The sequence below is a fragment of the Chanos chanos genome, chromosome 1, assembly GCF_902362185.1.
Source record: "Chanos chanos chromosome 1, fChaCha1.1, whole genome shotgun sequence".
Classification (NCBI taxonomy): domain Eukaryota; kingdom Metazoa; phylum Chordata; class Actinopteri; order Gonorynchiformes; family Chanidae; genus Chanos; species Chanos chanos.
Window position 1 is genome coordinate 52608124 of NC_044495.1, and position 16125 is coordinate 52624248.

The 16125-nt window shown below is 45.1% G+C and overlaps 1 protein-coding gene across 5 annotated transcripts in view; it reads right to left on the minus strand.

Annotated features, from left to right (window-relative positions):
* Nucleotides 1-986: 986 nt before the first annotated feature.
* gapvd1 (GTPase activating protein and VPS9 domains 1) overlaps nt 987-16125 on the minus strand; it is a 31228-nt gene continuing 16089 nt past the window's right edge. For 2 of the 5 annotated variants that reach the window (XM_030774584.1, XM_030774576.1), the window contains exons 11-27: nt 15710-15883; nt 14001-14138; nt 11995-12129; nt 10943-11062; nt 10497-10574; nt 8970-9322; nt 8748-8835; nt 6422-6484; nt 6138-6284; nt 5869-5968; nt 5362-5474; nt 4742-4901; nt 4066-4253; nt 3704-3917; nt 3517-3589; nt 3104-3301; nt 987-1986 (exon numbers count right to left, since the gene is read on the minus strand). In XM_030774584.1, the coding sequence (XP_030630444.1) occupies nt 1846-1986; nt 3104-3301; nt 3517-3589; nt 3704-3917; nt 4066-4253; nt 4742-4901; nt 5362-5474; nt 5869-5968; nt 6138-6284; nt 6422-6484; nt 8748-8835; nt 8970-9322; nt 10497-10574; nt 10943-11062; nt 11995-12129; nt 14001-14138; nt 15710-15883 (2483 nt within the window). In that variant the 3' untranslated portion in view covers nt 987-1845. Of the gene's footprint in view, nt 1987-3103; nt 3302-3516; nt 3590-3703; nt 3918-4065; nt 4254-4741; nt 4902-5361; nt 5475-5868; nt 5969-6137; nt 6285-6421; nt 6485-7927; nt 7961-8747; nt 8836-8969; nt 9323-10496; nt 10575-10942; nt 11063-11994; nt 12130-14000; nt 14139-15709; nt 15884-16125 lie in introns of all 5 variants that reach the window. The other 3 variants (XM_030774569.1, XM_030774592.1, XM_030774600.1) reach the window with 3 other exon arrangements.

Genomic DNA, 16125 nt, shown 5'->3' on the forward strand with positions numbered 1-16125 from the left:
TACCTGTGCCAAAATGCCATTCTGGGTTAACACAGTGATACTGGAGGGGCGTGGTTTTGTTTTTGTTACATAGTCTGGTCATGAATTTGATTGGTTAGTGTGAAAAGCTGGGTTCATTTTGAGTTTCTGCCATGAGACAAAATTTAAAAGCGCCCTTTCTCAAAGACCAAAGGCAGTTTAAATCATCAAACATCATTTTACCTCGCACATCAGCAACAGCAGCAGTAGTACAGAATGAAAAATTTAAATTCATATGATTCATTATAATCCTAGTAATGACGATAACTCTAAAGCCCCATTGATTATGATATTTCATATACCTGGGTAAAAAAATGATGACTACCAACAAGCGGTTCTCTGTAAAAACACCTTACTGAATAGTACAGGAAGACAAGATGACCACAGAGGGTTAAAACTCCAGCAACCATCAAAACCTATCTACAAGAATTTACAACTAAAGTTAAACCAGAGTTTGTTTAGAATCTTTTGGTCAGATTAAAATCATTCCAATTGACTTTTGGGAATCTCATAGCCTTGGGGAGACAGGTCATTGGAAACCAACATCAATAAAATAGATTTTTTTTTTTTTTGTGACAAATCCACACTCGTGCATAAAGCTCAATTTAGCAAGGCACTGATTTCAGAACAGTAACACACAGCATGTGCCAAACACATGTCAACCCTGTTTTCTCTTCCACTGTCATTAATTTGATCTGCGGTGACTTCAGAAGAAAAAAGAAAAAAAAAACAAAAAAAAACAACAACTCATTAATACTTTCTCAGCCTTGTAATATTTTTTTTTTATAATCAACTGTATGCATATAATTCTTTAAACCTTTTTCTCTCACGGCTAAGCCACATACTTAAATGGTAAAAAATAAAACAAAATCATTAAATACAGGATGAAAGTAATAAATACATTTTTATTTCATATAAATATATGTGGACTCTTATTGTCCAAAATGTTAGTGAAAGAAAGGTTTTTCTGGGTTTTTTTTGTTTTTTTTTTGGGAAAAGAATGAATGCACAATGACAAGACTTGTTTACATTCAATGAACAAGCTGCCCCATAAAATGACTGAATAAGAGTAGCAATCACAAATATTAGCATGATTAGATGAATATTTTAATGTGACTATGGCTATGGAGATAGGTGAATGCCTCAGATATGATTCTGCATAATGATATGTTCTTTTGTTTGTTTGTTTGTTTGTTTTTCAATTTGATGATTGCACAATTTCACCACAAGGCTTTTCTAGCTCCTCCTTGCTCCTTCACAATTATGATCGTCGCAAGGAGGCCTGGTCCCTTTTTCTATTGATTTCTGCATTTAAAGAATTCAGTTTTACCTCTTAATGATTTTCTCTGATATAAAATGTCTTAATAAATTCCCCCGACACCTCACCAACACAGAAAGAGATGTGAGCAAAATATGCAAATCAGCGGTTTAAACGTTGGCCGGTTAAACGCAAAAGCCGTTTTTTTTTTTCCTCAGCTCTAACGTTTTTTTTTCCTTTATCCAACTTTTTTTTATTTTAAGTCACACCACCAAAGTAAAACTGTCCTTTTTTTTTTTTTTAAATCCCCACTTAATTTGTGTATAGTTTCCGAAACTTTTTGAAACGTTAAATGTCTCTGGCTCTATGTACAAGCTATACAGATTGAGAGGACGAGTGAGGCATTTTCTGCCTCGCGGTAAGGGCTTTGGCAGAGGGATGAGCAGTTGGTTGTGGGATGTCTCGTCTCCTCTCCTCTCTCCTCTCTCTCTCTCGTTCTCTCTCTCTCTCTCTCTCTCTCTCTCTCTCTTCCCTGTCTGCAGTCTGCCCATACAGGTGGCTGTTCTGCTTCACTTGCGGTCGTCAATGGTCTTAATGAATTCCACCGCTGCTGTGAACTGCATCCACCAATAGCACTCCTCCCCGCTCAGTCGGCTGGCGTAGAAATTATTGATGTACTGAATGGTGGACAGAAGGCAAGGCGGGTTTGCCTGGAGGGAGGGAGGGAAAGAGGGAAGGCATTAACATCTGAGATCCACATATGTATAAACATTGTTACACACTCACAAACACACATGCATTATATCAGTCAAATATACATACACACACACACACAAAAAAAAAAAAACATAGGAACGCACAACATAGGGAAAACAGAAAACATCTCGGCCTTTGTGCGGATTTCTTTTTTTGCTAAAGCGTAGAAGCTTAACTCGCCGCTCCGAAGACGGAGCGGATCTTCAGCGAGAGGCTTACGGTGTGGGTTTCAGGCCTGCTTACACAGTGCGGCCTTGGAGACGGGCGAAGCAGGGAAACCTGGAGCTTTACAAGGCCGCCGGCGAGGCTGAGGCCCGTGGCCCCAGGAGGTAAAGGGGGTACGTTCATACATTATGCATACTGTACACAACTGTGAGCAGATCCAGCTTAATGTAGCAAGCTCTTAATACTACTTAACATTAATTATTCATGCGCACATCCTTTCCAGTGGATTTACAGAGTGCAGGAAGCTGAGTTTTACACACATGATGCTGCGGGAAAGAGGTGGGGAAGGGAGATGAATGCACAAAGACACTCTGCTGTTTTTCCTTTTTTTTTTCTTTTTCTTTTTTTCTTTTTTAATGAGGGGATTACTGTACACTTCTCATTTAGAAAAGAGCGGGATGCGCGTTTGCGCGTGTTTTGCATATGCTCAGCCAATGTTCATAATAACAATGCTAAAAATGTACAGGCTGAATTAGAGTTTCATTGCTTGCTAAGAATAGCCTTGATGGAGGCTGCATCATTTGCTCAAATAATACAGTGATTCTGTCATTAGTCTAATGAACACACTGGGAACTGATTAGATAGAAAATTCCTTGAAACGCTATTAAATACACGTTCTGATTAACTGAACTGCACCTAAATTACTATACACACTTCAGTACACTTCCATACATAACTAGTGGCCCTGGTAACAAGTGCGTCAAATGGAAAAGGACTGCAATTTCTATTTGAACATATGCTCCTATAGCTCTGGTATTCTGCTGGCATTTTTCTGTGACTGTGGGCGTGTGTGTGTGTGTGTGTGTGTTTGCGTGTGACTGTGTGTGTGTGTGTGTGTGAGCTCACCCTGATGAGGACGAAGACGAGCACCGGGACAAAGTCATCTGCTCCTGGTACTGCGTCCTCATTGGCCAGGCTCAGCAGGTTCATGATGGTGGAGCACATGCGAAGGATACATTGCACTTTGTCCCGAGGGGTTTTATACGCACTCAGAGTCTTGATCTCCGCCTGGGCCGACGGCCACGGAGCCTCTTTCAGATACACCTGCACACACACACACACACACACACACACACACAGACACACAGTCAAAACATATTCATATACTCAGACGCACAAAACACACCTATACAAAGTATCAACAAAATGTTACTGTGTGCATTATCAACTACTGCCGAAGTAGCAAACTGGCTGGTAAGGTCTGAGCGCACGCACACACACACACACACACACTCTCTCTCTCTCTCTTTCTCTCTTACGTCAGGGATCTGCAGGGCCTTGTGGTTGGCAGTCACAACTTTGGAAAGCCGTTGAATGTGGTCCTGTAGGAGCCTAGAGGAGAGGAAGCATAATCGACAGATTAGAGAAACGAATGAAAACAAGCTCACACGTCCCAGATACAGCCTTCACCGGCCAAGGCTGGGGATGAAAGAGAGAGTCTCTCACTGATCTCTGAGGATGTCTCCGTCCTGATTGGGGTAGAAGGCCAGCTTAAAGATGCGGTTCATGACGCTGCGTTCGATGGCCATCTGAGCGTCCTGCAGTTGCTCCTCACTAGCGTATTGCCAGATGGCATCATGGGCCATGGCACCGTACAGGTCCCGCAGAAAGTCCTCCACCGCCGCAGTCTTCTCGTCCGACGCCGTGTAGCTCTGAAATGCTGGATACACACACACACACACACTGACAGTGAGCGGGATTCATCCAGGTAAAGAGTGTTTGAATCAGACAGCCATCCACGTGTCACATCTATCACACGTGTATATATATATATATATATATATATATATATATCACAATTATCACACCTCTGATGAACTCCTGCATTTTGGGTTCCATGTGTTCGAGGAGCAGGCGGACGCAGACGGTGGTGAAGTAGCGGTTAGCCACCTCTTTGTCTCTCAGGACGCGCTGGAGCAACCTCTCCAGGTGAGCCTGGGACGTCTGCAGGCCCTGTCGACACCGGGTCAGGTACGCAATGTACGGAGCCCGCTTCCTACCGCGGCAAAAAAACCAGTCAGACAGTCAGAGGGAGACAAAGAGAGTGAGAGCCGGCCGCTGACTCCACAATGCAACCACAATGACTCCAACACAGAAGCCGAAACAGGGACAAAAGCAGATTCATAAACTTTTAATTAATTTAACTTTCATACTTAAAAAGACATACATACAAACTCAAAAAAATAAATAAATAAATAAAATTACACAGCATACACTTACCCAGATGGCCACCACGCATACATTGACAAATGGATACGTGTGCACACACACACACACACACACACACACTCACACACACACGTACCGCCATGAACAAAGCATGCATGCGCTCAAAGTTCATTATGATGGATTACCACTTCTCTCAGTCACTCTCTCTCTCTCTCTCTTTTTCCTCCTCCAGTTAACATACAACTCCTGAGAGTAGGCGTGACACACATTCTCCGTGGCTTTTCCCCTGATCTCAGAGCAGTAGAGTGAAGGTACCTGTAATCCTCAGCGATGGCTGTGAGCAGCTTTCTGCAGGTGCGCGGGTCCAGGCGACTGACACAGCGCATGGTCTCTTGGATCTGGGCCATCTGGTTTTTATCCTGCAGGTTAATGGCCTCTGCCAGCTGCACCTTCAGGAAGCACACGATCTCATTGTCTGGAGAGAACAGAGATCACAATTACAACCTCGCTATGAATATAAAGCCTCAGAGATGATTTACACCTACTTTAACACTACCGGCCTACCACCAGTGTGTTTTCACGGGAACCGGGGCGGAACGAAAAAAAGACAACGGCGGAGTCTATGGCAAAGAAAGTGAGAACACCACACTGCTGCATTATGGAATCAGGAAAGTGTTGTTTCAAAGCTGTGATTCTCAAAGTGTCATCTCTAGCTCTTCCTGCCATAAATGGTTTTGCTCTAGCCAAGAGCTGGGACACCTGAATCAGCCCAGTCAACCTCTTGATTGCGTGTCAGTGGTTAGCTGAGTCGGGTGGACTCAGTAGCCTGTGCGGGGCTGCTCTATTATGTTAATGTTACTATGGTATTAATTAACAGAGCCACTGTCAGGAGGCTGCTGCGTTTCGTGGCTGTATGTTACGTGTGGAAATTTTACCCTCTGGGTCTGTGTGATCGGGGAGACCGTTGCGTGTGGTAGCAGGGTGCATGATGGGAAAGACAACAGAATCTGCTGAGCACAGTGCCAGACGGAGCTTCTTTTTAGCATCACTGGAAACAGAATAAGACAGAATACAAACTCAGACACGTGTCAAAAAACATCACTCCAGTGATACAGGGCTTCTCTACTCTACTCCTCTAGAGCAAAAGGATTACCTAGAGCAAGACTAAGACTTTCTAATACACCTCTGTTACTAGAAGACGGTAAGAAGCTGTGCCAATCCAAATAAATAAGTAAGAACATTAAGATATTTAACTTTTTCTGATTTGCTTATGTTTATCAAGCCTTCATCTCGTATTGTTTTGTATTGGGTACTGTTCTCCAGATGCATTGAGAAACAGTTGACTGCATTTCACAGATACAGTGTAACGGACCACAATGGAAAGAACATCAATGGAGTGTTAGTATCTTTAAGAATTTCATAAAGGCGTGTGCTGTGCTGACCTGAAGGAGAACTTCTCCGGAGCATCATCTGTAGGGGCGTCAACCGAGTCAAGCTGCAGTAGCTCAGGGCATTCATTCCTCATGTCACAGTGGCCTGAATCTACACACACACACACACACACACACTTAACTAGTCAGAGACTAGGGAGCAATTTACTGTACGTGAGTAGATAAGCAAGCTGAGACGTACCGAAGAGACCAAAAAAAAAAAGCCTGTGTCGCTTTAGGTTTGCATTTCTGAAAACAGAGTGTTACCTATGAGAACGTACCTGTGGTCAGCTCATCCGCTGGATAATTGGACGCGCCGGCCGTCCCGTTACTGTGACTGGTCCTTTTGATGTTCCTGTACTTGTCCAGGATGTCTTCTGCCGCCTGTGCCTGGGAGTTCTGCGCCAGCTCGTCGGACATACCTAACCCTGAACACGCGGAGAGTGAAACCGCTCTGTTATTCTGTGACGGTCGCTGGGGGGAGGGCCTCCGCGGTGGCGCAGCCCTGTGGGGGCGGCCGGTGAGAAGCGTGTATTGTGAGTGCGAGGGGGAAACGCTAACAGACCTTGAGGTGCTCTCTCTGCTCCTGCGTCCTCTTTATCAGGCTTCTCCCGCTTCTTGAATGGAGCTGCAGAGACAGCACGTGGAATTGTCAGCGCACGCTCTAAAAATGCCAAACTCTCTCAAAAGATCCAAACCGCGTCTGCACAGCAGCGTAGCGTCCTCTGAACTACGGTCATTGTTTTGGTCTTACCTTACAGAGGAAGAATGGCCCACAATGTAAAGACACCATTAGAGAGTAACAGTGGATCACACTTCACTGGAAGCTTAGCGCAGCGGCACATGACTGATCTCAATAGTGTATCACTTATTTCAAGCAACACATAGGTTTCTGTGTCTTTCCATCAAGCTATTTTTCAACTTACTAAAAAGAGCTGATAACACAGCATGATAAAGAGCCATGTTTGTTTGATTGTAACAAGTGTCATCTGAATATGCAGGCAAGCTTTCAATACCATGTTACCTTACTGTTCATTCCTGAAGCACCAAAAAAAGACCAAGAAATTCTTTAAAGAAAAAGTTGTACTGTTATTGTGCAAGTACTTAAGGAGTATTTTGGTCAGGGCATATTTTATATGTCAGTGCGTTTCTGCATCATATTTATACAGAGTATATCTGTAACAAAAAATGTTCAGTTGTTACATAAACGTTCAGGGACAAGGACTGCCTATAACATAAAAGACATTTTTTTTTCTGTTCACAAGAAGGACAGCGCCAATATCAACTTCACAAAACACTAGGCAGTCTACAGGAAAATAAAATAAATAACAAATTACAGCACAGCACTGTCAAATAGCATGTCACTTCCACAGGGCAACTTAAAAACGCAGTAAAAGAAAAGAATTATCAGGCAACTGCAGAGTTAACGGTCAACCTCCAAAGGGGAAACCACTTATATTCACAGCATATACATATATACACACAGACGTGTATATGCATGTATATTCACAAATAAGCAGATGAGTCATGTCTTGGTAGCAGATTTATAATGAGAAAAAAGACATAAGTGTTTAGGTTTTTGATAAGATGCCTGTGGCTCCATGCAAAAGCTTATCCATAAAAGAGATCTTTTTTTAAAGACCAGTGTGTTGTGTATCTGAGCAAAGCAAAAAGTATAGCCGTTACAGCCGACTCAAAGTATATCAAAATGAATCCTGCCCGAACACAATTTTTTTTTGTACTATAGACAGAAGCTAATTTACTCTTAGAAGTTCAAAGAACATTCTCTTATTCTCAGAAGGTTCTGAGACCCCTTGGGATGAGAGGAAAAAAACAACAAAACAAAACACCTGAGGAGCTGAAAGCTCCGGTTTTAACTCATGACAATGGGCGCAAACAAAAAAAATTAAAGCACATGTTCTCATGAATGAGAATATCAAGCATTGCATCAATACTAGAGCTATGACACAAAGGTAACAAGATGAGCAAATGGGTGTCTACAGGCGCTAGCATGAAGCTAACACATATACTCAGCCCCTTACTGGGTGGCACTAACTGTGACGTGTGTTACCTGGTATTTCGCTCTCTGCTGTCCAATAGAGAACTGTGTGAGGAACACAAGACACAAGTTGGCCTTAGACACAGACCTGGCCTCGCATGCGCTAGCAGGCTAACTGCTAACCGGTTTCGCCATCCAGAGTTAGGCGGTAAGTAAATGTGACGTTAACGCTAATTAGCTTGGCTAACTTCGCATTGAGCTTAATTAGTTTGAATCTCCTTGCTGGTGCAGGATTGCAGTAAGCAGAGCCAGTTGATTTAACCTAGCCAAGCTCAAGTATTAGAATGCTAAGTAAGATCCACACGTTATGATACAATTTGCTAATGAGAGTCATCTGCGTCTCGGAGCAGTCGATCTTCGTGGCATATCTGGTTGTTTATCTGACAGACACTGAACATGAGCGATGGTAGCACTGGTGTGTGGCAACAAGAGATCTATAATCTAACAGCACCAAATGACAGAATTATTTATATATGTGAAGTCCATTAGCCTGTTAATGTCGGAGCGAGGCAGGCAGAATAAGCCATGCGTCCACTAAACAATACAATAAGTTATGCATGTAGACTATTGAATATCAATTAGACTGACTGATGGCGAAACAGTTTAGCATTACAACTGAATTCCACTCAGATATCAAAGCTGAATGAGCCTTTTTTTTTTTTTTTTTCCTCTTAATATCCAGTGTTTGATATTATATCTGTGATTCTTTCAGCACTGCAGTCAGCATGCGGTGCTCCTGATCAAACAGGACAATGTCGTCCTGTCGGGACAAAAGCAGACTCCTAGTGATGGGACGGTCAGATGGAGACTGAACAGCGGGGCTCCTGCTCACCTTTAGGAATGGCAGGGGCAAAACGGATCTTCCACCAGGGTCTGTTGCGGTCGGACTTCTCATCGTCACTGTCCTTCCTCTCCTCCGCCTGTTCACACACGCACACGCACACACAAAACGACAGCATGTGAAGAATTTTACATCGCCGGCGCCAGGTAAAACTGTGAAAAACCCCATGAGGCACGGTGCCAGAGACAACCCCCTCCTCCTTCTCCTCCTTACCTCTCCTTTGAGTGAGTCCTTGCTGGGTGATGAGGTGGGCCCTGTGGAGAAGACCCCGGCGGCTTCCCTCTCGTCCACCATGGTCCTCCGGTTCAGGCCCGGGTCGCTGTTGGGCCGCCGGCCCGTGCTGACGATGTCGGTGCTGCGGCTGCGGACCAGCCTCTCGGGGTACGAGTGCCTTTGTTTGCTGTGCTCTAGCTCCGACTGGGCCAAGCTGTGAGGGCCGAACAGGGATGGACGACCGGGTTCCAGCGGTGGAATAATACCTGCTTCTGGGATGGGGGGGTCCGGGGGAGGGTGCGGGGGCCGGGGGTGGTGCACCCTGGGTCTCACAATAGTGCCAGTAGAGGAGCCTGGAGAGTGAACGGGGGTGAAAGAGAGCGTGGTGATCAGGGCTAGACAGCCGAGAGCAGAAAAGAGGTCAGTTTTAGTTAGGGGCTGGGTCTCTCTTCTTTCGTTCCACGGAGTCAAATAAACTTTCTTTGTTCCATTCCTTAATAATTACCCCAAATTCAGTTTATCAGGGCTTGAGTTGTACTTAAGTTGAACCAGTTGTAGAAAAGCTGAGGTGGCATATGCTGTCTAGTGGACAGCCAGAAATACTTAATGAAATAATTAAATTCATTATTCAAATTATCAATCATTTTCCTTGATCTATTTGATAGATGTCAATCTGGTTTTGACTTCAGTCAATGAGAAGATTAAAAAGAGGATGATGTATTTAATTCACCTAAAATAGGAGAATGCTGTGTCCTAATTGGTCTGTATGATTAGTATTTGATACGCGCGTTATGCAAAACACAGATTCTTATTGATAGTCATGAAGACGCGAAACACACAAACACACATGGTGTAGGTTTGCTTGAGAGAGCTGTCAGAGAGAGACAGAGCCCAGGTGAAAGTAGGCCACCTGTTCCAAGGGTACGTCATCTCTGCTGCATGCTTTCCAATGGCAGCACGTTGCCACAAACACAGTGGGGACCTGCCGTGCTGCCAAAATGCCTGAGGTGAGGTCTAGCAACCTGTCATTCCCTTTCACCTTGCCACACACACACACACACACACACACACACACACACAGCCATGTACTGCCATTCACCATCTCACCACATCATGCTTTGCCCTGTATAACCACACAGTACAAAGAACTAATTTAGGATAATTAAAAAAAAAAAAAAGATTAGATTGGGATGAAAAGCACTTTTGCCTTTTTGTTTAATGAAAGGACACTCTTATAAATGAGAAAGTACAGCCATCATTTCCGTATAACGCTTCTTTCTGCAGCATTGCTGATATTTCCGTCCCAGAATTGAACTGATGTGGAGGAGAGGCACATTCGGATGCCTCATTTCTCTCCACTCATGCTTCTGGCAAGTTCACGTCATTAGACATGCCTTAATGATTCTCGCTCTCCCGGTTCCTCGGCACTCCGGGGCCAAACGAGTGCCGTGCCTCTTTACCCCGACTCAACCTCGCCCCGCCCCACCCACCCACCACCTCGCAGAGCATGCTGGGAACAGAAACTACCTTCACCCGAAGAGAGGGGATCAAACATGGCCAGCAGTGAGTCGGACTGGGCGGCAGCACACGCCAGACTGTGCCCTCCTGCAGTGGGTGGGGGGTTGGATGAAAGAAAGAAGGAAAGAAAGAAAGAAAGAGAGAGAGAAAGAAAGAAAGAAAGAAAGAAAGAAAGAAAGGAGAGAGAGAGAGTTGTTATCCCAACACCAAAAGAAAGCCAGAGAAATCTTCCAGTGAGACATTAAGTGAAAAGTGCTGTTTGAGACTTTAAGCACCACGCCCTGAGAAAAATAAATCACCTCCTCACATGGAGCGTGACAGGTCTGATTCTGAATGCAGGGACAGTGCTGGAAACGGGCGTTTTTAAATAATGCCTCGGATCGATTAACAGTGCGGTTTGAGCGATCGGCTTGATTAGCCTGGGGGAGGAGAAGGCGTAACGGACGCGATCGTACCGTGAGCGGATTCCTCTCCGTCCGGACTGGTGACGGAGTCCTTTCCACCGAAATCAGAGCTGCATTCTGAGCGAAGATCCTCAATCTTATTTGGTATGTCTTCAGACGTGGCACTGATACCTGGAATCAGACAAACAAACTCATTTCACACACACAGACGAACACAGGTCAATCCGGTTCTCCTGGACAAACACACCAGTTTCAGTGATAGATATCCCCTTGGATATCGAAGAAATAAAACTCCAAACAAACAAGATTTTGCTACATTTGTAAAACAGTCTGGTCTACTTTTTCTACAACTCAATCTTGAGCCAAAAAAAAAAAAAAAGGCAAAAGCCTGTTTGTTGGCTTCAGTGTGTGCATGTGCTTGTAAGTGTACTTGAGCGTTTATGAATGTGCGCGTACGCATGACTGAGGCGCTGTGAAGGGAAAAAAATGCATGAGAGAGAGAGAGAGAGAGAAAGAAAGAAAGAAAGAGAGAGAGAGAAAGAAAGGAAGAGAGAGAGAGAGAGAGAGAGACATGTTGCAGTGCTTTGTGATGTAGTGCCAGTGATGCTGAACGGCTCCTCTCGCTCGAGGTTCCGCGGGGGGGGGGGGGGGGGGAGAAATCGCGGCATCACTCCCAAGGGTGAGGAGAGGAGGGGACGCGAGGACCGAAGTAATCCTCGGGGGAGGTCAGACAGCGTGAACGAGGGACAGAAGCAGAGAGAAATGAAAGAGGGATGAGGGAAAGGACCATCCATCAGCTTTAGCCCCTCGGGGATGAGTCAACTACCTGTTGTGGCGTCTTCAGAACAGGCGTCTTAATCTTAAAGTGAAACTCTGTGTCAGCGTTAGCACAAGCGAAGCAAATCAAACAGCGCTCAACAGCCGAGTCTCGGGGTTTCGTTGTGGGACGAATAAGTGCACAACAACTCCAATCTTGGAGAATAATTATGTTTTGTTTGGGTGATTGGTCTGGTTTGCTTTGAGGTTTTATTGACACTCTTTGAAGGAAAGGTCCAGAGGAAAAGTGAAAGGGCGTCGGTAAGAGTGCCTGTGAGTGTTTGTACCTGAGACGACACTGAGTCCTGGAGTACTGGGCCTGGAGCTGACCTCTCTCACTTCTGTGTCATCAGAGGTGCTCCCCACGCCCGAGCAGCTCTCCAGCTCCTGCAAACGCTCCTCCTGCTTCAGATCGGCTGCTTCTGCAAGCCACAGCAAACACACACACACACACACATATACACACACACACAAACACACACACACACACACACACACACATATTCATTAACATCTCCAGACTTACTTATATGGAGAGTCTGCACATGTGAAAGCGCAAGGGTTATGCTATGCAAGTCATCAAGTTACACAAGTTTCTCTTCCTCTGTTACATAACAGCACGTTAGACCTGCCGACGGCCTCTCTGAAGAGATTATTTGTTATTTGTCTTACGTTTTGGGTATCTTACATTCAGTGAATGGAAAAGACTTTGGTTAAAAGAGGGGGAAAATGAAGGCGTGGTCCACAAACTAAAAACCCTTCTCCAAATGCTTGTGATGAGACCAGCGAGTGGTGTTGTTCTCACAGACGCAGACGCAGACACATTAAGGTTGGCAAGCAGAGAGCAGATCGACAGAAAGCTCTCAGCTCATTTACTCGCTCGTTTGTAATAATGTGTTTCTCAACTGCTCTTCTGAGTCTACTTTTCTGCTGCTTAGCCATGAAACAAGCCCTGTACCGCAGACAAGCTTCGCTCTCTCTCTCTCTCTCACACACACACACACACACACACAGAGAAAAGGTTTTTGGCAGTGCACATTCATGCATGCCATTTGAACACAGTACCAGGAAAGCCCAATGATTTCTCAATTAACAGCTATGTCAGGGTGAGGGCTCCTGTCAGAAAGTGTTTTCTTTTCTCAAATTCTCATCTCTCTAACTGCATGCCATACATTCCTTTTGACACTTTCTTATAGGGTCTGTATACTTAGTTCAAATTTATAGACCGTCAATGTATTTATATATGAACTAGGGAAATTAAGGTAAAAAAAAAAAAAATCAAATCAAATGATCTCTTGAAGGAGAGCATCTTGATAAAAGATGATGGAGAATCCACGTACCTAATGTTAATATTTCTAATATGGTGGGGGTGAAATGTGGAAATCTTTCTCCTTTCAGAAGGTTGTGTCTCCTCTTGCTGTATGTATCTCTGAGTCTAGACTGTTTACACATCATCTTACCGCACTTCCCTATAGTATCACTTCTTCTTCACTTGGCTGTATCAGCCCCAGAGGAAGCTTGTATTTGGTCTTAGAAGAGACCCAAACCTGTCTGGTTCCATCATTTACTGAATTCAGCTCTTTCATGCCGGCCTTCGCTGCTTTAGCAGTTTAAATCAGCCTCTTCAAGAACTAGGGGTACTCTGGTTATGTTTCAGAGTTTCAGTATCACACAGAGACAAGCCTGCATAGTCCTGCGTCTGAGCATGTATAGGGTGTGTGTGTGTGTGTGTGTGTGTGAGTGTAAGAAATGCCGCAGAGTGCAGGGCCAAGGACGAGGACAGATGCCTGCCACTGCAGTGTGGGTGTTCCGCAGTTCTATTCCCACAATGCCGTTCTTCTCTGCAGGTGTGCCCACACCTGGGCCTTTCTCCAGGGAGCTCGACTCTACGGCTGAGCCCTCATCAAGCCTTAGTCAAATCTGCCTCTAGACACTGCTGCACACACATTAAGCTGTCAACGCTTTGTGATATGGAGATAAGCAACCTCACACACCTACAGTGCCCACACACTCGCGGAAAAGCACACACAGGTGCGAGCGTTTGTGATTCCAAATGACTCTCCTGTTTGTAAAAAGACAGACGTTTCAGAACTCGCAGTCACTCCTGGATGGCTTGAAACGTATCATTTATGACCCTCGGGTTTGACAAACGCCTATATATTATTGGCTTTATAAGAAAAAATGACATATGTACTGAGAAAACTCAGACATCACAGATTGGCAGATAAGACGAAATTGGCTGTTGGCAGTTGGTTGCATCATAGCTTTACCCACACATAGAGAGGGCACCGACCTGAGTCGCTGGGCAGGACCTCTACGCTCCAGGCCTCGCTCGTGGTCTCAGAGATGGTGGATCCGTAGGGGTCGAGCAGGACCGAGCCGGACCCCGGGAGGCACAGCAAGCTCCCCAGCATGTTCTCAGTGGCTGCTCCTGATGATAAAGCACACAGCACATATACACACACAGCATGAGAGTGGGGTCATGGGTGGTTCCCCAACCCCAACCTGTGAGAGTGCAGACGGTGGAGGGTGTGCAGTCGGAGGTTAATGGCTGACTCTCTCCTCATCTGGGTGCGTGTTCATGTACACACCCACAGACACACACACACACACACACACACAGAGGGTGTATCCTTGGGGTCATGACTTTGAGGCATGGAGTGAGTTGAGCATTACTCACAAGCTCATTACCCTCTCAACCAGCCTCCCACCCAGACCTCCTCAACCTCCTCCGCCTCACGCACGCCTAACAAGGCGGAAGGATGGCGAGAGAGAGAGAGAGAGAGAGAGAGAGAGAGAGAGAGAGAGAGAGAGAGAGAGAGAGAGGGCAGGTGCATGTTTGCGTGCGGGTGTCTGATAGCCAGGTAAGAGAAGAGATCGTGAGTGCACGATGTGATGCTGGGGCACCTCCCAGCAGACCACATTTCCACCTCACTCCACTCTTCCACACGCACACGCGCTCGGCAGGCCTGTGCAGGGGCAGGCTGGCTCTGGCTGCAGGAGAGCCTTCTCCTGCTGGCCCTGTTTACAGTGAGGGAAGCAGGGGCTCTCCGCTGCCTGTCTTTCAGGTGCATGATTAAATGAGTGGCACCCGCAGAAGTGAAACAATTAGAATTTCTGCCTCATTATCATGGTAATCTTATCAGTGGGATAATGAGGTATTAATGGATATTTAATGTGCATCTCATAACCCAGTCCCTCAGAGAAAACACATAAGGAAATCGCTGTAAATTCACTTAATGATGGAAAAGTCCCCCAACGCCATATTCCGAGCAATGAAAAATGGAGGATGCAAATGAGAAGGAACCAAGGTCAATAAGACTGCTGGGACCGCGTGAATGTCAGAGAAAGAGAGAGAGACAGGGAGAGAGAGAGAGAGAAAGAGAGAGAGACAGGGAGAGAGAGAGAGAAAAGAGAGAGAGAGAAGGGATGGGAGGGGAAAGAGAGAAAGAGAAGGAGAGAGTGGAAAGAAGAGATAAAACGGGATGGGAATGTGATTCTCCGTTAAAATGAAGATTTTGAGATTTAATGAAAATGAAATGATCCAAAACTGATACTTCAGAATGTGATGAGATCTTGAAAATAGGGGGATTTTGGTTCAGCTGAATAGTAAAGTTTAAAAGACAGATGTCCTTTCTAATACCTCTGTACCACTCCAGCAGTATTGTGTGTACAATTACAAGCTGACACGTCAGGCTGAATTGAACAAGACCAATACCTCAAGTGTCCACAGGGTGGCAGTATTCAGCCTTTTTTTTTTAGTGCTAAGGCTGCAGATGAGAGACCTTACTCGACCTTAGACTGACTGTACAAAAATGAGAGGAGACAACTGAACGTCAAACCCTGATAGGTTTGTTTCGGAGCAACACTGTTGTCGTGATTCATTTGTCAATGCTTGTCCTTCCATAACTTAATAACCACTCCCTTTGAGAGAGAGAGAGAGCTTTGAGAGATGGCCTGTGAGGAGGAGGAGGTGGAGGAGGAGGCGGGGAAGTGTCTGACCTCCGATCTCCTGCAGTCGGTCCTCGTCCATGTTGGGGTCAAAGTCGCTGCCCAGGACGTCCGTGCTCCACGTCTCACTGACCGTCTCTGAGATATCCCTGTCATCCGTCAGACCCATCATGTCCCGGATCTCAAATTTACGAAGCTTATCGTCCAGGTTATCCTGGGTGGTGGCTGCAAAAAACGCAACAAATTCACCTTTTGCTTCATATTCTACTACACAAAGACTTTAATTAGGCAATAAATAAATAAATAAATAAATAAATAGAATAGAATAGAATAACAGTAAACAAAACCTTTTATATTAGTTTACAAATATGAGATCATTTCTGCTACAAGTATTCATTTTCTTATTTTCACATCAAGTATTCATTTTCTCATTGGAAAAAATATTTTGCTAACGGCATTCTTGCCAT